The 23,318-nt window shown below is 35.6% G+C and overlaps 3 protein-coding genes across 4 annotated transcripts in view; all 3 read right to left on the bottom strand.

The window, feature by feature from the left end:
• Positions 1-1,123: 1,123 nt before the first annotated feature.
• cd74b (CD74 molecule, major histocompatibility complex, class II invariant chain b) lies at positions 1,124-4,632 on the bottom strand. The gene is made up of 6 exons (XM_051878287.1): positions 4,396-4,632; positions 3,510-3,670; positions 3,283-3,368; positions 2,125-2,152; positions 1,811-2,023; positions 1,124-1,561 (listed from the first exon to the last, which is right to left on the bottom strand). Exons 1-6 carry the CDS (start codon positions 4,473-4,475, stop codon positions 1,515-1,517), a joined length of 615 nt encoding a protein of 204 aa, XP_051734247.1. The 5' UTR covers positions 4,476-4,632; the 3' UTR covers positions 1,124-1,514.
• Positions 4,633-8,928: 4,296 nt separating this feature from the next.
• Positions 8,929-13,473, bottom strand: rps14 (ribosomal protein S14). The gene is made up of 5 exons (XM_051878316.1): positions 13,316-13,473; positions 12,497-12,647; positions 9,359-9,520; positions 9,141-9,217; positions 8,929-9,034 (listed from the first exon to the last, which is right to left on the bottom strand). The coding sequence occupies exons 1-5, from the start codon at positions 13,425-13,427 to the stop codon at positions 8,967-8,969; spliced, it is 570 nt and encodes a 189-aa protein (XP_051734276.1). The 5' UTR covers positions 13,428-13,473; the 3' UTR covers positions 8,929-8,966.
• Positions 13,474-19,597: 6,124 nt separating this feature from the next.
• Positions 19,598-23,318, bottom strand: part of ndst1b (N-deacetylase/N-sulfotransferase (heparan glucosaminyl) 1b) — a 110,675-nt gene continuing 106,954 nt past the window's right edge. For both annotated transcript variants that reach the window (XM_051877169.1, XM_051877170.1), the window contains exon 16: positions 19,598-22,327. In XM_051877169.1, coding sequence (XP_051733129.1) covers positions 22,208-22,327 — 120 coding nt within the window. In that variant the 3' untranslated portion in view covers positions 19,598-22,207. The remainder of the gene's footprint in view (positions 22,328-23,318) is intronic.

Below are 23,318 nucleotides of genomic sequence, written 5' to 3'. Positions count from 1 at the left end.
TCGTTATTTTGGGGGTTTTTTGGCACGCAAAAAGTATTCTCTTTGGTTTATAATATTAAAGTAGAACCACTGTGCTCACATGGTACACTTGCACATAGTTTTTCAGATATCTTTGCAGGAAGGTTTCTTCAATATATAAATATAAATAACTGGCTTAAAACTATTTTTTAGGGGGGGTGAAAATACTAACGTGCCTAAGACTTTTGCACAGTATAGTGTATATATATACATAAACAAATGCCTTAAAAAGTAATATATTTAAATTACATTTATTTCATACTTGGTTAAAATATATCAACATATTTACTGACATCGCTTGAGACTGATATAAAAATTATAATTAAACTTTATTTGGAGTACTACTTTTGCACAATGCACATTTCTTAATATTAAACCTAAAGTGTGTTTTAATGTCAATAAGGATTCTATGAACTTTGTATAATATCAGTCTTTAACTGCAAGATATTTAAAGTATACTTGCAATAGTTCCACTTTAGCACAATCAAATATATTTATGTATATCTTTAGTTGGACCTCAACACTACTTCTGCACAATTAAACAGCATTAAGTACAAAATTAATTCCAATTTTGTACTTATACCAGTTTAGTATACCAAAAGTACAATTGCAGGGTATTTATATTAAGTACATAAATATGTAAATATATTTGTAGTATACTTAGCATAAAATAAATGTATTTCAAATACATTTTAGTATATTTTTCACTAGGGTGGTAAGAAAAATAGTTAAACACAATTGTAAAAATATTTTTTCTCATTGTTATTTTTAGTAATGTGTGAGAAGTATTAATATTAAAGGTTTACTGTTTTGACCTAATTTTTATTTTTCATAGTGTGATTTTTCATGAACTGTATTGAATCTAGTAGGATCAATTTGACCCGCAACATAAAATTTGTATTCAGAATTCAAACATATGATGAAATCACATGTGCATCCCTCATAAGCTGAAAGAACTCTCTCTCTGTGTGTGTGTGTGTGTGTGTGTGTGTGCACTATAGCATTTGCAAAACATCTTTGGGTCATGGAAATTCACATCATAGCCTTTACCATACAACCTGAAAGTACAAGAAATTGTCTAAAAAAAAAAAACAGAACACACAAATGGTTAGTAATTAATTTTATTGTCCATCTTTGTTAGCTATCCATCATCCATTTTCAGCTCTCCTTCTAATATTAGTTATCTCTCATCATCCAGTCTACAAATGTTCAATAAAAGGTTAGTTAAAAAAAAAAAAATAACAAAAAAGTACAATTATTAAAGTGAAAGTTTTTTATAAAAGGTTTGCTGCAGTTGATCTACTAAAGTCTGTAATTATTACCAGTACAATATGAAACACAATACATTTTATTTTAGATTTTCACTATCGTTACAGCAAAATATCTGGCTACCTCAAACCAAGCTATGAATCTAAAGTAAATGTGAAAGTTCAGCTGTTAAAGTTAAAGACAAAGACACCAGAATATGATATTTATGAAATCTTCACTGCTCCTCTTCACTGGTTATCTGTCCCCACCAGAGGCTCATTCACCATTTTCTCAGCTAAAATAAAGAACAGGGATGCATGCTTTTTATTGGAGTTACATATCATATGACACCACTCAGTAAATAAGCGTGCATGCTAAACAATATGCAAGTCAGCTGTCATTTAGGAGCATGCTAACCTTGCTGTAATTGGAAAATGACAAAAATAATTCCTAAATATTACTTTTTTTTTTTATTATCATTAAAATAAGTAGCTCATCTCTGCCACAGTATATAAGCAGTAGAACACAAATACTCAGCTCATACCGGAATTGAGGGCCCAACACTGAGCAGGACCTTCTTTCAGAGAATCTGGAATCTCGACGCCGTTCTTGTCCACACACCAGCAATAGTCAGTCTTATCCCAGCACTGCTGGGCCAGGTAGTTTCCATTCTCATCACACCTAGGGCGGAAGGATGGCAGGAGGCTCTTGGCCTCCCCTGCAGCCTCCTTCTGGCACTGGGTGAGAACACTGGGCTCTGTGGGACAGAAATCAACAGAAAATACATCTGTGTTAGAGCAAAGACATACAATTGCTGAGAACTACATTTGGTGTTTGACAATGACAAGATCTTCATACCTGGTTTGGGAGATGAGGAAGGGGAATCCTGAAAAATAGAGCATGATGACAGGCATGAGAGAACTGTATTTATATATTGTATGTTTTTATTTATGATTTTATATTTTAATTTATCATTTCCTGTTTTTACACTACCGGTCAAAAGGATAATTAAGATTTTAAAATGTTTTTTTTTTAAAAGTCTCAGATTCTTTCCAAAGCTGCATTTATTTATTTGATCAAAAATACAGTAAAAACAGTCATGTGAAATTTGGAAGAACTTTTCAATTTAATAATAAATAATTTTAATATGAATAAAATTAAAATGAATCATTACTCCAGTCTTCAGTGTCACATGATCCTTCAATCATTCTAATATGCTGATTTGCTGCTTATTTATTGTCAATTATTATTGGTGCTCAGTTATTAATAATGGTTCTTTTTGGTTATTGATAATGGTTCCTCTTTTTTCAGGATTATTTGATGAAAAGAAATTAAAAAAACAATAGAGTTTATTTGAAATAAAAATCTTTTGTAATATATATAATGTCTTTTCTGTCTCTTGCTCAATTCAATGTGTTGTTGTTGAATAAAAGTATTAATTTCTTCTCTTTTTTTTACATTTTTATTCTTAATTAATTTTATATTGCTTAGGCTACCCCAAAATTTTGAATGACAGTGTATCACAGTTTCCAAAATAAATAAATAAATAAATAAACAGCAAAAATGATTTTGAACATTGATAACTATTATTAATAATTGAGTAACAATAAAAATTGATAATAACTGAGCAGCAAATCAGCATATTAGAATGATTTCTGAAGGATCATGTGACACTGAAGACTGGAGTAATGATGCTGAAAATTCAGCTTTGCATCACAGGAATAAATTACATTTTAACATAGGCCTATATTAAAATAAAAAATTAAATTGTAATAATATTTCACTATATTACAGTTTTACTGTATTTTTGATCAAATAAATGCAGTATTGGTGAGAATAAGAGACTTTTTCAAAAACATTAAAAATGATTAATTAATTATTTTAAACTTTTGACCGACAGTGTTTATTCATAATTTCAGCAAAACCATCTGAGAAACGCAGCTTCAACTTTCTGACTCAATTCCGACACCATGCGGCCGCCTGACTCATTACAACACGAGAGGAAGTGAGTTTTACCTTCTTCTCTTTGGGCTCTTCCTCAAGCGTCAGAGCAAGGGAGCTCATAGGAAGATGCATTTTCATGGGGGCGCTGGAACGCATGGCTGCACAAAAAAGGGAAGAAAGTCAGAATTATCATGTTTCCAATTGAGGACATTTATGGTAATGGGTTAAGGGTGATTTAAATAGTAGTATGATGAAAAGCCCATAAAATAAAAAGATGGAAAATGATGCAGCTCTCTGACCAAACTTGCGGCTGAGCTCATGCAGGCGGTCATTGCGTCTCTCTATGGTGTTGAGCTGATCCTTTTGGCTGTATGCCATGTAGGCGGTGAAGGCCTGACCTGCGATCAGTATTCCAGCCAGCAGAGTCACTCCTGCCACCTTCAGGGCCTGATTGTTAGATCTGTTAGGAAACATAGACCAGTGCATTCAAGCACTTCATCTTGAAAGCATCTGCTGATTACAAACATCTGACAGACGTCTTTAAGATGTCAGTTTTACATACATTCCAAATCATAAACATCTTAAAGACATTTTCTGAACACCTAGGCTTTGACATCTGACAGGAAACGTCCTACAGACGTATTTCAGATGAGCAAAGTACTTCTTCCAGATTTAAACACACATCAAATAGACGTCTTCGAGATTTTATTTTAAGACATCCTTTGTTCCGTGTCAAGTGAAGAGAAGTTTGATGAACTTTGGTTTACATTAAAGATTTTTATTAAAAAAAAAAAAAAAAAAAAAAAAAAAAAAACAATATGAGGGCTTGGTCATTAAAGTTGTATTGAACTATGAATATGCAATGTGAGCAATGATTCGTGATACGCAGAAACAAAAACATTGCGATGATACAAAAACGTCTATATTTCTTACAGAACATATAATAACACTTTTTTAAAGAAGCACTGCTAGTGAGGACTGTAAATTTTTAGCAATGTTTGATGCTTTTAAGCTGTCTAACACTATTTTTCTGCTAATTTATTAAATAAATCACTAAAAAAAGCTCTTTGCACTCGAGATAAATTCAGTCACTTAGCAAATTTAGTTTAGCTACATTTAACATATATAACTGAGAAAAACAAGATTTGTTTATAAAAGAAAATATGAACAAAAAGTTTTCCTCACCGTCCCTGAGGTCCCATATTGATGGAAGATTGCTCACTTGGAGCTCTGATAAGTGGTCCATCGTTTCCGTCGGTCGACATTTCTTATCAATAGTCAGAAACTTTCCAAAATGTTGTCAATTTGCTTAAGGGATTTTTGTACCAGCTCTCTATTATGAAAATGTGAGAACTGAGAGTCCAGCAGTGGCACTCGGATGAAAGTGTCTAGAACAGACTGAAGTTATTATTTCATTGGATAAGACGGGCTGCATCATCGGTTGTCAGACAAAAGTCAACTTGAATGTACTGTTCCGCATGTCTCACATACTAGTCTTAAGCATTCAGTTTGAGAATTATGAAGTGCGACTTTCAACATTTTAAGGAAATTTCTGTCAGTAATTTTCAAAGCGCAATCGGTTTTTTGAGATTGCTCTCATGGCACCCCTTGCACCATTAAAAAAACAACAACAAAACAAAACAAATCCATTTTTTGTAACATACTTTCCAAATATCAGTGTGCAATGAAGCCATAAACAATGACAGTACTTATCTTATGTCTGATACGGATACTTATACGTAATTAAACCAGATTTATAATTCTTTTTCTATTTTAAAGGATTAAAAATACACATTAAAGTGTAACTTTCACTTTCACTCATCTTGATTGTTCCCAGTGTTGGATAAGTTACTCTAAAAAGTAATAACTAGCTACTAATTACATCTTTAACAGTGTAATTAGATTACTGTACTAATTAATTACTCTCTAAAAAGTATTGTACTTATTACTTTCTAAATCCCATATGATATGGGCCTTATCAACTTCAACGAGTTGAACAATACAAGGATAGACTTGAAACTGCACTTTTAATTCTTTCAAATAAACAATATATAAATGCATAAACTATTCTTGAACTGACCAAAGTGTGTAAAGTGAGGTTACATTAAAACATTTTAACATTAGATATAAAATTTTGATGTTAAATCCACTATTGTTTTATATAGAATTGTTCTATAGTCTATGCAGTATTTAATGCAATTACATCAGAAGTAACTGCTACAGAAAACTTAAGAGTAATCCCTTACTTTACTTTTTCAAGGGAAAAAGTAATTAAATTACTTAGTAATTAATTATACCCAACACTTCTTGTTCCCCAACTTTGTACAGATGTACCATTTTTGTAACATACTTTCCAAATATCAATGTGCAATAAAGCCATAAACAATGACAGTGCTTATCTTTTGTTAATGTCTGATATGGATCATAATTAAACCAGATTTATAATTCTTTTTCTACTATTTTAAAGGATTAAAAACACACATTACAGTGCAACTTTCACTTTCACTCATCTTGATTGTCCGCAGCGTTATGTAAGTTATTCTAAAAAAGTAATTACTAGCTACTAATTACCCAGGGTTCCCACACCTTGGTTAACTTCAAATTCAAGGACCTTTCAAGGACTTTCCAGGTCCAATACCCTCAAATTCAAGACTTAATGTGGGGACACATTTCAAGTGAGAGCAAGGTTACATCGTGTTGCCTTGTAAGATACATTGTTACAATTTTCATGTGTCAAACAAAACTGCAACTTTATTTTTGGCCATATGCCAGAGATCTGATATTCTATTTGTAGTATTTCTGTTTTGCATAAAACTGAAGAATATTCGGTACATACTGTATTCTAAAATGATCTGATATTAACTTTTGCATGGATTTTACTGAAAAGAGCTTAGGCTCATGTAACCAGAAGTTTTAAGATATATGAATATGCTTTTAAGTTATTCTTGCTTAATGGGTTTACATCTGTGAAACGTTGAGGTACCATTGTAGTACAGTAGTTTTGTATGTGCGTGAACGTCATGGCAACGTACAACACAAAGTACCTCACGCAGGAAACACTTAAAGGGTTAGTTCACCCAAAATTGAAAATTATCCCATGATTTACTCACCCTCAAGCCATCCTAGGTGTATATGACTTTCTTTTTTCAGAAGAACACAATCAGAGATATATTTAAAAATATCTTAGTCCTCCAAGGTTTATAATGGTTGTGAATGGCAGCCCAAATTTTGAAGTTCACTTTTTGGATGTAAGTCGAATGCGTATGGCTGTCCCGCCGGAAGCTCGTTATTCTACTTTATAAAGTTTTAATAAGGATATTTGTCTTAAACAAACGCATCGATTCAGAAGGCTTTTATTAACCCCCTGGAGTCGTATGGATTAATTTTTTTATGGATGGATGCATTTTTTGTCTTCAAAATTTGGGCTGCCATTTACAACCATTATAAACCTAGGAGGACTAAGGATATTTTTTTAAATATATCTCTGATTGTGTTTGTCTGAAAGAAGATAGTCATATACACCTAGGATGGCTTGAGGGTGAGTAAATCATAATTTTCATTTTTGGGTGAGCTATCCCTTTAATGTAACTAACATAAATTAAGCAAGCTAGTATGCATAGGCCACGAAGTGTTGGCGAAATAACACATTAGCAGACCGGAGGGAATAATATGGAATTTTTTCCCAGAAAACTTCTTGCACAAAATAAATTCAAGCACTTTCAAGGACCCTATGTATGTTTATTTTCAAAATCTTTCCAGGGCCTTGAAATTATTATTTTTTTTCCAGATTCACAAACTTTCAAGAATTTCAAGGACCCGTGGGAAACAATGTAATTAGATTACTGTACTAATTACACTCTAAAAAGTATTGGATTATTACTTTCTAAATCCCATATCAGCCTCCACCAGTTGAACAATACAAGGATAGACTTGAAACTGCTCTTTTAATTCTTTCAAATAAACAATTTATAATTCCATAAATTATTCTTGAAGTGACCAAAGGGTGGTGGTTACATTAAATACATTTTAACATTAGATGTAGAATTTTGATGTTAAATTCAATATTGTTTCATATAGAATTATTCTATAATATACAGTATTTAATGCAATTACAATAGACGTAACGGTAACACTTTACAATAAGGTTCATTAGTTAAACATTAATGTATTAACTAACATGAACTAACCATGAGCAATACATTTGTTACTGTGTTTACTAATCTTCGCTAACAGTAGTTAATGAAAACACAGTTGTTCATTATTTGTTCATGTTAGTTCACAGTTCATTAACTAATGTTAACAAGATTTTAATAATGTATTAGTAAATATTGAAATTAACATTAACAAAGATTAATAAATGCTGTTTATAAAACAGTTCGTTCCTGTCCTTGATTCTGATTGGTCAATAGCTGTTTTATATTCACGATAAAACACAGCTATGACCGCTTCACCCAACAGTTCTATGTATCACTACACAACACCCTTAACTCTTAGCAACGTAAACTGTATGTTCTCAATTGACATTGTTCATTAAAGCTTACTGTATTACGTAGAAGATTGTGAGAAAGAGATCGAGTGAGCGAGTTTATTACCTGCATTCAGATTTAGCATTTTCCTTCAGGTCAGTCCCATGCTCATAATAAAAAATCTGTTTAAATGTCCAATGTATTATCCTGTCCTTTTAACAGTTAAGGGGTTTTCCCGTGACTGACAGCACTAGTCAAAGCATTTTTCAGTTGTGTCTTGTGTTCACAACAATTCAGTCTTTTCAATGTAAGTCTTTGCTACTGAGTGACACTCAAAGACAGTCTTTGCCACCATCTAATGGCGTAATAATGTAACTTCTGTTGCCGTTCACGGTCAGGGACTATTTTTCCGGCAGAAAGAAGGCTTTAGTGAAAGTTTACTTCATGAAAGTTACATTGATACATATTTTTGGCTTTAATATTTGTAACTCGCGTCGTGCCTAAACACGCCCTTCAGCCGTGACTTATTCACAATACAGCACAGCCTCTCGTACCTTATTGCTTACATAAGTGCAGTTCATTATTAGTTCATGTTAACTAATGAACCTTATTGTAAAGGGTTACAAACATAAAATTACATTAAAATTAAGAGTTTTTCCAAGAGAAACATAAATGCAGTAATTATATTACTTGGTAATTAATTACACCCAACACTGTTTGTCCCCCAACATTGTACAGATGTACCCAAGCACATTTAGAATGACTCAATTAAAGCATAAAAACAATTGCCATTAGCGACAGCTAATTAAGTACTAACAAATATATGGAGAGTAGTTTACAGAACCATAAAAACAAAAGTAACCAGTCTCTACACAATACATGTTTTATGCATAGTCTGCATGGTCATACTTTGCTGTGATTTTACTTTTAAGCATGTCTCAAATTTGAGTTTAAGAAAAACAAGTTCTTTCAAATTGTTACACAACATTTTGCAGTTGGAGCCACAACTTCAGTCTCTGTGCAGGCTGAAAAACTTTCAGCAATGAGGAAATTAATTGTTCTGGCATCATTTGACTAGGGATGCTTTTTGGTATTCCCCAAACATTCATTCATTTGGTTTCAAACACACCAAAGCATTATACATTAAACCGGTTAGACGTGTATAATGAGCTTAAAGGAAACTAAACACCTTAGTCACTGCAATCATAAAAACATCAACTTGTGCCGCTGCAGTGAAGACAGGAGGCAAAAGTATTGTTTGACTTTTTATTCTGAAAAAAATCCAATAGTTTACAGACGACGTCCACGACGACCTCCCTTTCTGCGGGTGCTGTCTGATGGAATGGGGGTGACGTCCTCTGAAAAAGAAAACGAAAGTGAATTAGACTTCCTCATGGAAAACTATTCATAACCCACTGAACAGAGATCAGGCTTCATTAGATGACACTGTCAGATTTCACGTACCGATACGGCCGATCTTCATGCCAGAACGAGCCAGAGCCCTGAGGGCAGACTGTGCCCCTGGTCCTGGTGTCTTGGTTCTTAAGGGAGGGAAAAAAGGAACAAATAAATCATGATGCAAGCACAAGTTCTTCCTTCCCATAAACCCAAACCCAGTGTCAGCAACATGACATTTCTCGTCAGTCCCTGTCTGTAAATGTTCTGTTCATTCAGGGTCTTACCTGTTTCCACCAGTGGCCCTCAGCTTGATGTGCAGGGCGGTAATTCCCAGCTCCTTGCACCTCTGAGCCACATCCTGAGCCGCCAACATAGCAGCATAAGGGGAGGACTCGTCTCTGTCGGCCTTCACCTTCATCCCACCAGTAACACGGCAGATTGTTTCTCTGAAGATCAAAAGGGAGGAAAACTCATTCAGAAGATGATCACCAGGATACAATGACAAAATTCACCTGAAAAGATTCTGTTCACCCAAAAACAAAAAGACAACCTCAACTTATGACTTTTTCCTTCTAAGAAAATCCTGGGCACTATTTACAATGAAATGGAGAAAAAAAAATGCCTGTACATGTTGCATGGTATGTACCACTTCATCAGAAACCATATCATAGGTCTCTATGAGATGAAGCCCAAAATTTAAGTCATCGAAGGACAGCTTTAAGAAAATGTTGAAATTACATTAAACGTCAATGGATCATGCACGTCTCATATCCACAAGCCATTGATATAAAACCTTATGTAATGCAACTAATGGCCATGTTTAATTTGAGAACTAAAGGAAAAGGCAAAATTGTTAGTAAATAGTGTGCAACAGTTGTTTCCTTAAGTAAAAATCATTCCATACATTTTCTCCATAGGGAAATTGATTTTTTTTTTTTTTAATGATAACTTATAACCCTTTAACTTTCTCCACCATTGACAATTTTCCATCATTTATAACAATGCCTCCCTGCCACTGACAGAATTTTCCAGCAATCCATGTTTTCACTGTTATGCAGTAGAGGGCGCTCTTTAGCATCTTTTGAAATAGAGAATCTCTAGATAAAAACAGACAAAAAAAAAAAAAAAAAAAAGCAGAAACAAGCTTTATAAGCATTGCTTATGCATGTTGTAGTCTTGACAAAAACGCAATTTGTTTAAAAGCTTTTTGTTCAAATTGTTGCTTTTTAAATTGTACCCACATTCAAGTGTTGATGCAGTAAGCTTGAATAAACCTTTTTTTTGTTTGTTTTAAAAACAGAGGCTCTGTTCTTTCTTTTGATACACTGCATGTTCAGATATTTATACAACAAAATACTCAAATACCTTTCACGTTGCAGCACTTCCAGGTTCTACGTCAGAATGCCGGCTCAGTATTCACGTGATCAGCACGACGCGTGTGTGATGCTGACGAAGGAGCTGACCAATAATGAGCCGCCGTTCTGACATAGAACCTGGAAGAGCTGCAATGTAAATAGCATAGCAGAATGACTGTTAAATAAAGTCGTTATGTTTGTTTTGTTTTTCTCGTCGCTTCATAATATTAAGGTTGAACCATTGTAGTCGCATTGACTATTTTAATGATGGTTTTACTACTTTTCTGGACCCTGAATGACTAATTACGTTGCTTTCCATGTGGGATGAAAAAAAAAAAGCCACCTCGGTCAAAAATGAGAACGATATTGAGTGAATGCTCTCCGCACATAGTATACTTTCATCAAATTCTTTCACTACAAACCCGCCAAATTCCAGCCTAAGCCCAATTATAGGAGGCTAATAAAAACGTTAATTTTAAAGAAAAACGTCAGACTTAGAGGCTTTTGCATCTGAAGTCTTCATTTACACACACACACATAAATTGTGTGTATGTATATATATATATATATATATATATATATATATATATATATATATATATATATATATATATATATATATATAAATAAAAATAAAAATCTGCATTTTTAAATTAGTTTTTTATTACTTAGTTTAATTCAATTGTGCTGTTTGCAATGCTTTATGGGATTGTAGTTCTTTCCCTCACTAAAGAAGTTAAAAGGTTAGTTCACCCAAAAATGAAAATGTCATTTATTACTCACCCATTCCACACCCGTAAGACCTTCATTAATCTTCGGAACGCAAATTAAGATTTTTTTGTTGAAATCCGATGGCTCCGTGAGGCCTGCATAGCCAGCAATGACATTTCCTCTCTCAAGATCCATTAATGTACTAAAAACATACTTAAATCAGTTCATGTGAGTACAGTGGTTCAATATTAGTATTATAAAGCGACGAGAATATTTTTAGTGCGCTAAAAAAAAACAAAATAACGACTTATGTAGTGATGGCTGATTTCAAAACACTGCTTCAGTAAGCTTCGGAGCGTTATGAATCTTTTGTGTCGAATCATGATTCGGATCGCATGTCAAACTGCTAAACTGCTGAAATCACGTGACTTTGGCGCTCTGAACCGCTGATTCAACACAAAAGACTCATAACGCTCCAAAGCTTCATGAAGCAGTGTTTTGAAATCGGCCATCACTATACAAGTCGTTATTTTGTTTTTTTGGTGCACGAAAAAATATTCTCGTCGCTTTATAATATTAATATCGAAACACTGTACTCACATGAACTGATTTAAATATGTTTTTAGTACATTTATGGATCTTGAGAGAGAAAGTGTCATTGCTAGCTATACAGGCCTCACTGAGCCATCAGATTTCAAAAAAATATCTTAATTTGCGTTCTGAAGATTAACAAAGGTCTTACGGGTGTGGAACGGCATGGGGGTGAGAAATAAATTACATTATTTTCATTTTTAGGTGAACTAACCCTTTAAGTACACAGTCTTGTCCCTTTGTATTTTCATCCTGATTTTCGAATACATTTTTTTGCTTCAAATTAAAGTTTGCAATGTCGCTCGCTTTGTTCATGGCTTATAACACTTTAAAGACTTTTTAAACTCCCTCTGAGAGAAGTGAAGTGAATGGAAGATTTTTTTTCTAGAACGAAGACCAGCTGAAAAAGTGGACAGGCACAGTTGCACTCTATAACGAATTACATTTTGGTTTGTTCATCACACAAAGCTAAATCGCAGGGCTTATAAAACAAGTACGAACTACTTTGCTTTATTTTGGAGCTTGACAGTCCCAGTCTACATTTACTTATTATAAAAATAAATATATATTTGAGGTGAAAGTCATACAGGTTTGGAATGACAGGGTGGCCAAGATAAAACAGTCAATGGTCAAAATAACTGATATCAACAGTTTTCAAAGCACACTTCACTGTGTGCAAATACAAACATCACTCCAATTGTTTTGCTGGTATTTGTGCTTTTTATGAAACATACAGATTCTATTCCACATTCTTGGGTTACGTACTTGCCGGAGAGATCAGTGACATGCACAAAGGTGTCGTTGAAGGATGCAAAGATGTGGCAGACTCCAAACACATTCTCGCCTTCGGCAACCTGAGGTCCCAGACTGATGACCTGCTCTTCCTTCTTTTCCTTACCCTTGCGAGGTGCCATTGCTGAAAAAAATTAAACATTCAACAGTCAGGCCAAATTAATATGAAAAACATCCTGGGTCTCATGATAATTTAGATCCTGAGGTCTACAATTTAAGTTAAACAAATGATCTTGACATGCTCTAATAATGCATTTGCAAAGTGTGCGACTGCGCGTTTAAACTAGTTAGTCATAGCATTATAAACTACAGACTTAATTCAACGTTAACTGCAGACTAACCATTATCACGAAATACTAAGGAAAAACATCCAAAAAGGCCAAAGGATTCATCCACAACATGGCTTTAGACGCCAAAGGTCTGCTAACAAACCTACATTATCAATAACACGTTCATAACGTTTAAGACATTTTAAACGAAGTCGTTTATTGATTTGGACGAGAAACTAAGCACATTCCCCACACAAACTGTAGAGCAGCGGAGTATATCTCCTCCGAATATAGACAACTATAGTGGCTCATGGAGCTGCGCTAGACAGAGCAAGATGGTGCAGGACCCCGCTAAAGCAACACTGGTAATCCGGTTAAAATACTACATTTATCACCATTTGTGGGAGTAATATCACGTTCTACTGGTGCATGAAGTGTTAGGGAACATTACAGAAGTTCGATTTTATATTTCACACTTTTTATAAAGGTAGGATTTGAACGGATTGAAACTGTGTTATCTTACCTATGTGTGTCTCTAATCGAGGCCGAAACAGGAAAGGAAAGAAAAATCGCTGCCGGGTTGAAAGTTCAACTTCTACAAGCGGAAGTAATAGTATATATAATAAAAGTCCCATTGACCGGCATATTTTACGTATACCCTTCACATGCTCGGTTATATGTACTCTTGTTTGTAAAAATGTGCTTGGTTCTCAAAAAAAAAAAAAAAAAAAAGAAAAGAAAAAAACCTCTTTCCCACTAGTTATTTCGTATAAGTTATTTCTGATATATAGACAGACAGACAGACAGACAGATAGATAGATAGATAGATAGATAGATAGATAGAATAGTGCTGTCTGTACAACCCCATTTATGCCTCAGTTAATTATGACTTTTTGCATGTTTATGATTTATTTTGCTTATTTATTCAAGATATTTACTTAAGTCTAACTCTTGCTCTCTTTACTGCTTTTTTAGTTTTTTTTTCTTTTTCCCCCCTATTTTTTCCCCAGTGATCTTGCAACAATGATGTACACCACGATGTGTGTATATATATATATATATATATATATATATATATATATATATATATATATATATATATATATATATATATATATATATATATACACACACACAATGCCCTCCATAACTATTGGGACAGTAAAGACAAAATTGTGGTGTCAAGACATTATAAATACGATTAAAAGATTGAGGCAGAAGTACAGAATTGCACATTTTATTATTGGCTGTTTCAACACAAAATGTTTTACCAACTAAGAAGTACAGCACTTTTAGAGTTTCATCCCTCTGCCTAATGTGAGCATAAAGTAAAAAAAAAAAAAAAAAAAAAAAACGCTAATATTTAATTGTAAATCCCTTGCAAGCAATCACAGGAGTGAGTCTGTGACCTATAGACATCACCAGACTCTTGGTTTCACACTTTGAAATGCTTTTCCAGGCCTTTAATGCAGCCATTTTCAACGGTTGCCTGTTCTGGAGAGTTTCTGTCTTTAGTCTCCTCTTCTTCAGCTGGTGAAAAACATGTTCAATAGGATTTAAATCTGGGGACTGACTTGGAATGTCCAGTTTGGTATGTCCTGAAAAAGACTGATACCACTGGCAAGCTTCAGCAACTGACAACGAGCAGGTCAGCTGAGAAAACCAACAGCAGTTGATAAAAGACAAATGACAAGGGCTGTGAAAAAAACTCTAAAATAACTGCCAGTAAAATCACCAGCAACCTGCAGAAAGCTGGGGCGATGGTCTCACAATCTGCTGTTCGCAGGAGACTTCACCAACAGAATTACAGAGGCTACACAGCAAGATCAAACATCTGATCAGTTCTACCAAATTGCAAAAACACACAGAGATGAGCCTTTATGGACAGATGAGACAAAGATTAACCTTTATCAAAGTGGGAAAAGCAAAAAGTGTGGAGAAAAAAAGAAACTGCAAATTATCCAAGATATACAACCTCATCTGGAAAGCATGGAGGAGGTAGTGTCATGTCATGGGTATGCATGTCTGCCTCTGGAACAGGCTCACTCATCTTTATTGATGACTTATTCAATGATGGCAGCAGAAGAATGAATTCAGAAGTGTAGAAAAGAATCTTGCCTACCAGTGTTCAAGAAAATGCCACCGGACTCACTGGAAATTGTTTCATATGGCAACAGGACAATGACCCTATACACTAGTACTGCCAACTCAGTCAAGATTATCATGGTAAAGAAATTTTGGGTCTTACATTATGTTGAAACAGCCAATAATAAAATGTGACATTCTGTACTTCTGCCTCATATTAATCTTTTAATCATAGATGTCTTGACACTACAGCTAACAGAGCAATTTTGTCTTTACTGTCCCAATACTTATGGAGGGCACCATATATATGTGTGTGTGTATATATTTATATATATATATATATATATATATATATACACACACACACACACACTTTTCTGTATGGCTTAATACTCCAAAAAGTAGAGACAGTTGAGACTTCATTAAAATGATGGATGTCTTCTAGCACAGTAGCCTACATGCATCTATATTGCATGTTTATGTACTTAAACAAATCACACAGGTCATATATACTGTGGCCATCCTAAGAGTGTTCAGCCTTCCAAATGTAAATGAACAGTCTGTGGTTAATGTAGCGGCTCATTGGCAGTGTCAGAATGATGGAGTGTACAGCTCTGGCCAATATGCACTCTGCTTTGATGAGTGTGTGATGTGGATGCAAGCCATGCTCACAGATGCCCTGCTGCTGACAGATTGAGATGCAGCTGTAGTTTATGTTTGTTATAAATATCAAACCAACCAGTGACACACCAATGTTTCATGGGACAAGGATCAGCTGTAAGTCTGCATATCCGTATGGAAAGAGGCTTCTTTTGAGAATGTAGATCAAAATTTTCGGTGCCATAAAATTATATCCATATGACGGTATAAAAGGGCATTCAAAGCCCTAGAATTTTTCGGGTTCGTTCACCCAAACATTCTGTCATTAATTACTCACCCTCATGTCGTTCCACACCCGTAAGACCTTCGTTCATCTTCGGAACAAATTAAGATATTTTTGAAATCCGAGAGCTTTCTGACTCCTCCATAGGCAGCAATTTAACTACCAATTTCAAGGTCCAGAAAGGTACTAAATACCTTGTTAATATAGTCCATGTGACTACAGTGGTTCAACCTTAATGTCATGAAGTGACGACAATACTTTTTGTGAGTAAAAACAAAACAAAAATAACTTTATTCAACAATTTCTTCTTTTCCATGTCGGTCTCTTATGCAGTTGATGTAGTAAACACAGTGCAGTGCTTCCGGGTTCTACGTCAGAACGCCAGCTCATTATTGCTCTCTTCTCCTTCCTTACCTGCACTAGATAACATTTCACTTCACAATCACACTTCAAATTCTGATACATATTTAAAAAAAGTCAAACATTATAATATATATATATATATACACACACACACACACAGGTGCTGGTCATATAATTAGAATATCATCAAAAAGTTGATTTATTTCACTAATTCCATTCAAAAAGTGAAACTTGTATATTATATTCATTCATTACACACAGACTGATATATTTCAAATGTTTATTTCTTTTAATTTTCATGATTATAACTGACAACTAAGGAAAATCCCAAATTCAGTATCTCAGAAAATTAGAATATTACTTAAGACCAATACAAAGAAAGGATTTTTAGAAATCTTGGCCAACTGAAAAGTATGAACATGAAAAGTATGAGCATGTACAGCACTCAATACTTAGTTGGGGCTCCTTTTGCCTGAATTACTGCAGCAATGTGGTGTGGCATGGAGTCGATCAGTCTGTGGCACTGCTCAGGTGTTATAAGAGCCCAGGTTGCTCTGATAGTGGCCTTCAGCTCTTCTGCATTGCTGGGTCTGGCATATCGCATCTTCCTCTTCACAATACCTCATAGATTTTTTATGGGGTTAAGGTCAGGCAAGTTTGCTGGCCAATTAAGAACAGGGATACCATGGTCCTTAAACCAGGTACTGGTAGCTTTGGCACTGTGTGCAGGTGCCAAGTCCTGTTGGAAAATAAAATCTGCATCTTCATAAAGTTGGTCAGCAGCAGGAAGCATGAAGTGCTCTAAAACTTCCTGGTATACAGCTGCGTTGACCTTGGACCTCAGAAAACACAGTGGACCAACACCAACAGATGACATGGCACCCCAAACCATCACTGACTGTGGAAACTTTACACTGGACCTCAAGCAACGTGGATTGTGTGCCTCTCCTCTCTTCCTCCAGACTCTGGGACCCTGATTTCCAAAGGAAGTGCAAAATTTACTTTCATCAGAGAACATAACTTTGGACCACTCAGCAGCAGTCCAGTCCTTTTTTGTCTTTAGCCCAGGCTGTTGTTCAAGAGTGGCTTGACACAAGGAATGCGACAGCTGAAACCCATGTCTTGCATACGTCTGTGCGTAGTGGTTCTTGAAGCACTGACTCCAGCTGCAGTCCACTCTTTGTGAATCTCCCCCGCATTTTTGAATGGGTTTTGTTTCACAATCCTCTCCAGGGTGCGGTTATCCCTATTGCTTGTACACTTTTTTCTACCACATCTTTTCCTTCCCTTCGCCTCTCTATTAATGTGCTTGGACACAGAGCTCTGTGAACAGCCAGCCTCTTTTGCAATGACAGTGGTCAGTGGTCGTCTTTTGGACAACTGTCAAGTCAGCAGTCTTCCCCATGATTGTGTAGCCTACAGAACTAGACTGAGAGACCATTTAAAGACCTTTGCAGGTGTTTTGAGTTAATTAGCTGATTAGAGTGTGGCACCAGGTGTCTTCAATATTGAACCTTTTCACAATATTCTAATTTTCTGAGATAGTGAATTTGGGATTTTCCTTAGTTGTCAGTTATAATCATCAAAATTAAAAGAAATAAACATTTGAAATATATCAGTCTGTGTGTAATGAATGAATATAATATACAAGTTTCACTTTTTGAATGGAATTAGTGAAATAAATCAACTTTTTGATGATATTCTAATTATATGACCAGCACCTGTATACACACACACACACATATATACACACACATATATATATATACACACACATATATACACACACATATATACACACACATATATATACACACACATATACATATATATATATATATATATATAAAATTTACCTTATACCTCTGAAGGGTCATAGGGCTGGACCCTATATACAGGTGCATCTCAATCAATTAGAATATCATGAAAAAGTTTTTTTTTTCCTGTAACTTAATTCAAAAAGTAAAACTTAAATATATTCTAGATTTATTAGACAAAGTAAAATATTTCCAGACTTTTTTGTTTTCATTTTGATGATTACAGCTTGCTGCTCATCAAAATAAAATAATCAGTATCTCAAATTATTAGAATATTTAATTTCAAGTTCTTTTAAATTACCATTCTCAGGGTATAAATACTGGGTTTAGGTCAGTAATCCCAACAGCAGTCATGGGGAAGTCTGCTGACTTGACAGTTGTCCAGAAGACGATCATCATGACCCTCTACAATGAGGGTAAGCCACAGAGGATCATTGCTGAAAGAGCTGGCTGTTCGCAGAGTGCTGTGCCAAAGCATATTCATGGAAAGTTGACTGGAAGGAAAAAGTGTGATAGGAAAAGGTGTACAAGTGAAAGGAATGACCGCAGGCTTGAGAAGATTGTCAGGCGAAGCCGATTTAAGAACTTAGGAGAGCTTCAAAAGGAGTGGACTGAAGCTGGAGTCAGTGCATCAAGAGCCACCGCACACAGACGTCTTCAGGAAATGGGCTACAACTGCCACATTCCACGTACCAAGCCACTTCTGAACCAAAGACAACGTCAGAAGTGTCCTACTTGGGCTAAGGAGAAAAAGAACTGGATTGTTGCTCAGTGGTCCAAAGTCCTCTTTTCAGATGAAAGTAAATTTTGCATTTCATTTGGAAATCAAGGTCCCAGAGTCTGGAGGAAGAGTGGAGAGGCACAGAAACCATGTTGCTTGAAGTCCAGTGTGAAGTTTCCACAGTCAGTGATGATTTGGGCTGCCATGTCATCTGCTGGTGTTGGTCCACTGTGTTTTCTGAAGTCCACAGTCAACGCAGCCATCTATCAGGAAATTTTAGAGCACTTCATGTTTCCTTCTGCTGACAAGCTTTATGGAGATGCTGATTTCATTTCCAGCAGGATTTGGCACCTGCCCACACTGCCAAAGGTACCAAAAGCTGGTTCAATGGCCATGGTGTTACTGTGCTTGGTTGGCCAGCAAACTCGCCTGACCTGAACCCCATAGAGAATCTATGGGGGTATTGTCAAGAGGAAGATGAGAGACAGGCTGCTATCAAAGCAACCTGGGCTTCCATTACACCTGAGCAGTGCCACAGGCTGATTGCCTCCATGCCACGCCGAATTGATGCAGTAATTCATGCAAAAGGAGGAACCAAGAGTGCATAGAAATGAACATACTTTTCAGAAGCCTGACATTTCTGTTTAAAATATCCTTTTTTTAAATTGATCTTATGAAGTATTCTAATTTTTTGAGATAGTGAAGTGGTGGGATTTTGTTAAATGTGAGCCAAAATCATCACAATTAAAAGAACCAAAGACTTAAAGTACTTCAGTCTGTGTGCACTGAATTTATTTAATACACAAGTTCCACAATTTGAGTTGAATTACTGAAATAAATGAACTTTTTCCATGACATTCTAATTTATTGAGATGCACCTGTATATGAAATGTACTGTATATTTATACTTAATAAAAGAAAAAAGAAGACAAAGAATTAAAAAGACAGTGGTTTCTTTATTTGCAAATTAATCACAAAAATATTGGCTACCAACAATAAAAAATATTAACAACAGTAGGTTTGATTGTACAGTCCAGATGATTATTTCCTTACAGTTATTTTATTCTACCTATTGATACCCTACGTTATGATACAGAAAGCACAATATTGGCAGTGTGAAAGTCACTGAGACCCTCTGCACATCTGTGAGTGTGGTCGACGTATATAAAAAAAAAAAAAATCATAACTAGTTCATTCATATTTTATAATTTCTCTCTGTTCCATTCACTCAAAATAAACGGGTTCTGTACACTGCGAAAGAAATTTTATTTAAACAATTTGTGCTTGGTGCAAAACTTCCCATTTTACCAGGAATCACGATATTGCATTATTAGATGTCAGTTGTCGGCTTGGGAGCAGAAATACTAAATGATATAGAGAAAATGAACTTTTATGTGTATGATTATGAAGAATCCAAGAGCAGCATGTAAGGTGCATGATTCTGTACCGTAGACAGTTGTAAACTACTTATATTTTAACCAAGACCCAGTAAAACTATCTTTAAAAGGTACTGGTAATACAAAAACACTCTGTGGACCCAAAAGTCTTCCTGTGGACTGTTGCAAAACCTTTGTGTGAAATGATATCCTGGCATTGTACGCTTTTACACTCCTTGGTCAACAACACAAATATTGTGCTTCTCAAGCATCATACTTTGAGGTCAATGAAGAAAATTAAGGGTTGTACAGTTTTTACAAATAGGATCTATATTATATAAAATAAACGCTCTGAGATACTGTCACTCCTCCAACTGTAATATTGCCAGACCCCTTCCACCCTAAAGCAGGGAATATCAGGGGTGATCAATCATCAAACATAGTTCAATTTGTACTTTTTGGTGCCTTTTCATCATGACGTGCTTGACCAAAGGATGCACTTGAATCGAAACGCCAAATGTCTATAGAGGCACACAGCTGTTAGAGGAGACTGATATATGCAGCGTGAAGTGTGATGTAATTGTGCATGGAAGTATGGAAGAAAGTGCACAAAAACCTTTCAAAGACGAATGAAAAACAGAAGGGAACAAAATTAAATCCAATTAATTTTATGTTATACATAAAATGAGATTTGGGTTCGTTTCATGACTTCTCATTTCAGCAGCAAGAGAAATGAAATCCATTAGCGCAGTGGTTTAATTCAGCCCCAGCGACTGGGTTAAGGGGCTTTGTGGAGCTTTCCATGGTTCGCCCTGCCTGCCACCGAAAAGGCATTGTGTCTATTATATAGCATCCTGATTACTTGCTTACATTCATGGGTGTAATTCATACGGTTCAGTAGCAGTCAACAGTTCCTACAGAACACATGTCATATAAAATGGCCTTTTAAAATAGTCTCTTGGCAGAGGCAATACATTCCTGGACACATTCTGATGAAAAACCTGAATGAAAAGTGATTAGATGTTGTGATATGCTAAACAATCACATAAAAACAGAAAAAAGGGTAAAACATTCATTAAAAAAAGATTAAAAAAAAGGTGATAAAAGATTATTGGCGGGCAGGTTTTATGAATCGCTATTAAAATGGCAATCCCCTTACTTAATGCTCCAGTGAGATTTGTGATATGCCAAAATAACACATGGGGGTCCAGTTCTCATGGGGACATTCATCATTCGAATTAAGATCAGCCCCTCGAGGCCTGTCAAAACCCTTCAGCTTGTATACTTTAGTGAATTTAACCGTAATTGGCTTGATAAAGTTGCATTAAGGCAGTTACTGCACATATAACGGGCCAACAACATACCCAGATTTTTTACAGTTTCATATTTACAGTCACATTGATTATGGATGTAGCTTATCTGTGTTTTAGTACCACAATTTATCACGCATTATTAAGCTGTCCTGTGGATTCGCAACTAATAGCCATAAATACGTCGTAATGAAATTTCACCTTTAAATGTCACATTTTAAGCCCGGAGGGGGCAGCTGTAATGAATGGGCTCAATATCCTATGAGATAAAAAACATTTAAAACAGAAGAATGAAACTACAAGGCGAACAGCCTTGTGTTGTGCAACACAACACATGAAATGAGTGTTAAAATAATATTTAACCAAGAAAACAAAGAAAGTCTGACTTTAAGGTACCACACTGGCACTTATTTATCTGTCGCGGACTTGTGTATGTCCTACAGTTCTGTCAAAAGATACGTGCCTCGTCTCCCATATTGCATGTCCATTTGTTCTGACGCTACGTCTCCCTGGTACTTCAACACACCAGAGAATCTGAATGTCTTTTGGAAGCCTCCCGTTGTGATTCCATGTTCGAGCCAAGATTTGTGGCAGGTGTACCCCAAGGCTATATCCTGGGCACATCACTGTTCTCCAAAACGGAACAGAGCCACTAGCGCATCTAAGCCCATCTTTCTCAACCTCTCCGTCTTGTCCTCTAGAAGCTCAGTTCTCTGAACTGAAGGTCCTCAAAGCCGCTGGAGAAGACTTGACCGACCGTGACCGGCGGCTGACAGGGGTGGACAAGAGGGCGAGTCCCCTCAAGAGCAGAAGGAGGGGTGTCCGAGTCTGACCAGTGTGTCCCCACCCCCCTCCTCAGGTTACCTGCTGTGGAGTAGCTCCTCCCTGAGCCAGCTAGGTAACGGCTGGCCCATTTTGTACAGCAGCTTGGAGAGCTCAATGTTGTGCTCATGGTAATACTCTCTCAGGAAGGTCCGGGACTGTGGAGAAAGAGGATGGGCGGTCAGTTTCTCTGCCAACATGTAATGTACATGTCATACTAAAGCTATTATCATTTCCGCAATTTTTACATTTAGATTAGCTTTGCCATCATTTGACACTCAGTTAAAATTAATCTTTAAATTTTTTTAAATGCAATCTTTGGCAAATGTCAAAATAAATATCTTTTTTTAATACTGTACATTATAATGTTGTGATGTCCAAATTCACTTATTTTTTCACACATTATTTTTAGTTATTAGTGTTTTATTTTAAATTTATTTAGCCTAAACAAAATATCAGCCATTTATCAGCAATCACATGAAAATCATTACTGGATTTTGATATTGGACAGATTTTTTATATTTATTTTTTTTAATCATTTACTTACCAAATAGATACATATTTGAACTGACTGATTAATAAAGCACACTTTATTTTATTTTTGACTTTTGTCACTTATTGACAGGAACAATATAGATTAGAGAGGAAATGATGATGTAAATGTGAAATGAGCAGGAACTGATATAGGCTGATCTTGTGTTGCCTGCATGAGCACCATGGGTCGGCGTGTGCACTAAAGACAAGTACTCACCTTCTTTCTTGTCGTTCCACACTCGTAAGACCTTCGTTCATCTTTGGAACACAAATTAAGATATTTTTGCTGAATCCGAGGGTATCTGATCCACACATAGGCAGCAACGTCATTGCACCTTTTGACGTCCAGAAAGATAGTTGAAAACATGGTTAAAATAGTCAACATGACTTTAGTGGTTCAACTTTAATGTTATGAAGCGACAAGAACACTTTCTGTGCGCAAAAACAAACAAAAATAACAACTTTATTCAACAATTTGAACCGTTGTCATACGTAGTGAACTCAGTGCAGGCTTCCTTGTTTACATCCGAATGCCAACTCAGTATTGGCCGGATCCCGGAGTTCACTAACGGTTCGAATTGTTAAATAAAGTCGTTATTTTTGTTTTTGCGCACA

Source organism: Ctenopharyngodon idella, chromosome 21 (assembly GCF_019924925.1).
Source record: "Ctenopharyngodon idella isolate HZGC_01 chromosome 21, HZGC01, whole genome shotgun sequence".
Classification (NCBI taxonomy): domain Eukaryota; kingdom Metazoa; phylum Chordata; class Actinopteri; order Cypriniformes; family Xenocyprididae; genus Ctenopharyngodon; species Ctenopharyngodon idella.
This window is presented reverse-complemented; position numbering and strand designations above follow the sequence as displayed.

Bases quoted from the DNA above. Each gene is read 5' to 3' on its own strand.
- cd74b (XM_051878287.1), bottom strand. From the start codon at position 4,475: ATGTCGACCGACGGAAACGATGGACCACTTATCAGAGCTCCAAGTGAG. The intron at 3,671-4,395 runs GTGAGGAAAACT...GTTTCCTAACAG, and splicing joins AATATGGGACCTCAGGGACG to ATCTAACAATCAGGCCCTGA. The intron at 1,562-1,810 runs GTATGAGCTGAG...TCTTTATTTTAG, and splicing joins GTGTTGGGCCCTCAATTCCG to CTGAGAAAATGGTGAATGAG.
- rps14 (XM_051878316.1), bottom strand. From the start codon at position 13,427: ATGGGACTTTTATTATATATACTATTACTTCCGCTTGTAGAAGTTGAA. The intron at 9,218-9,358 runs GTAAGACCCTGA...CCCTCCCTTAAG, and splicing joins AGGGCCACTGGTGGAAACAG to AACCAAGACACCAGGACCAG. The intron at 9,035-9,140 runs GTACGTGAAATC...TTTCTTTTTCAG, and splicing joins CATGAAGATCGGCCGTATCG to AGGACGTCACCCCCATTCCA.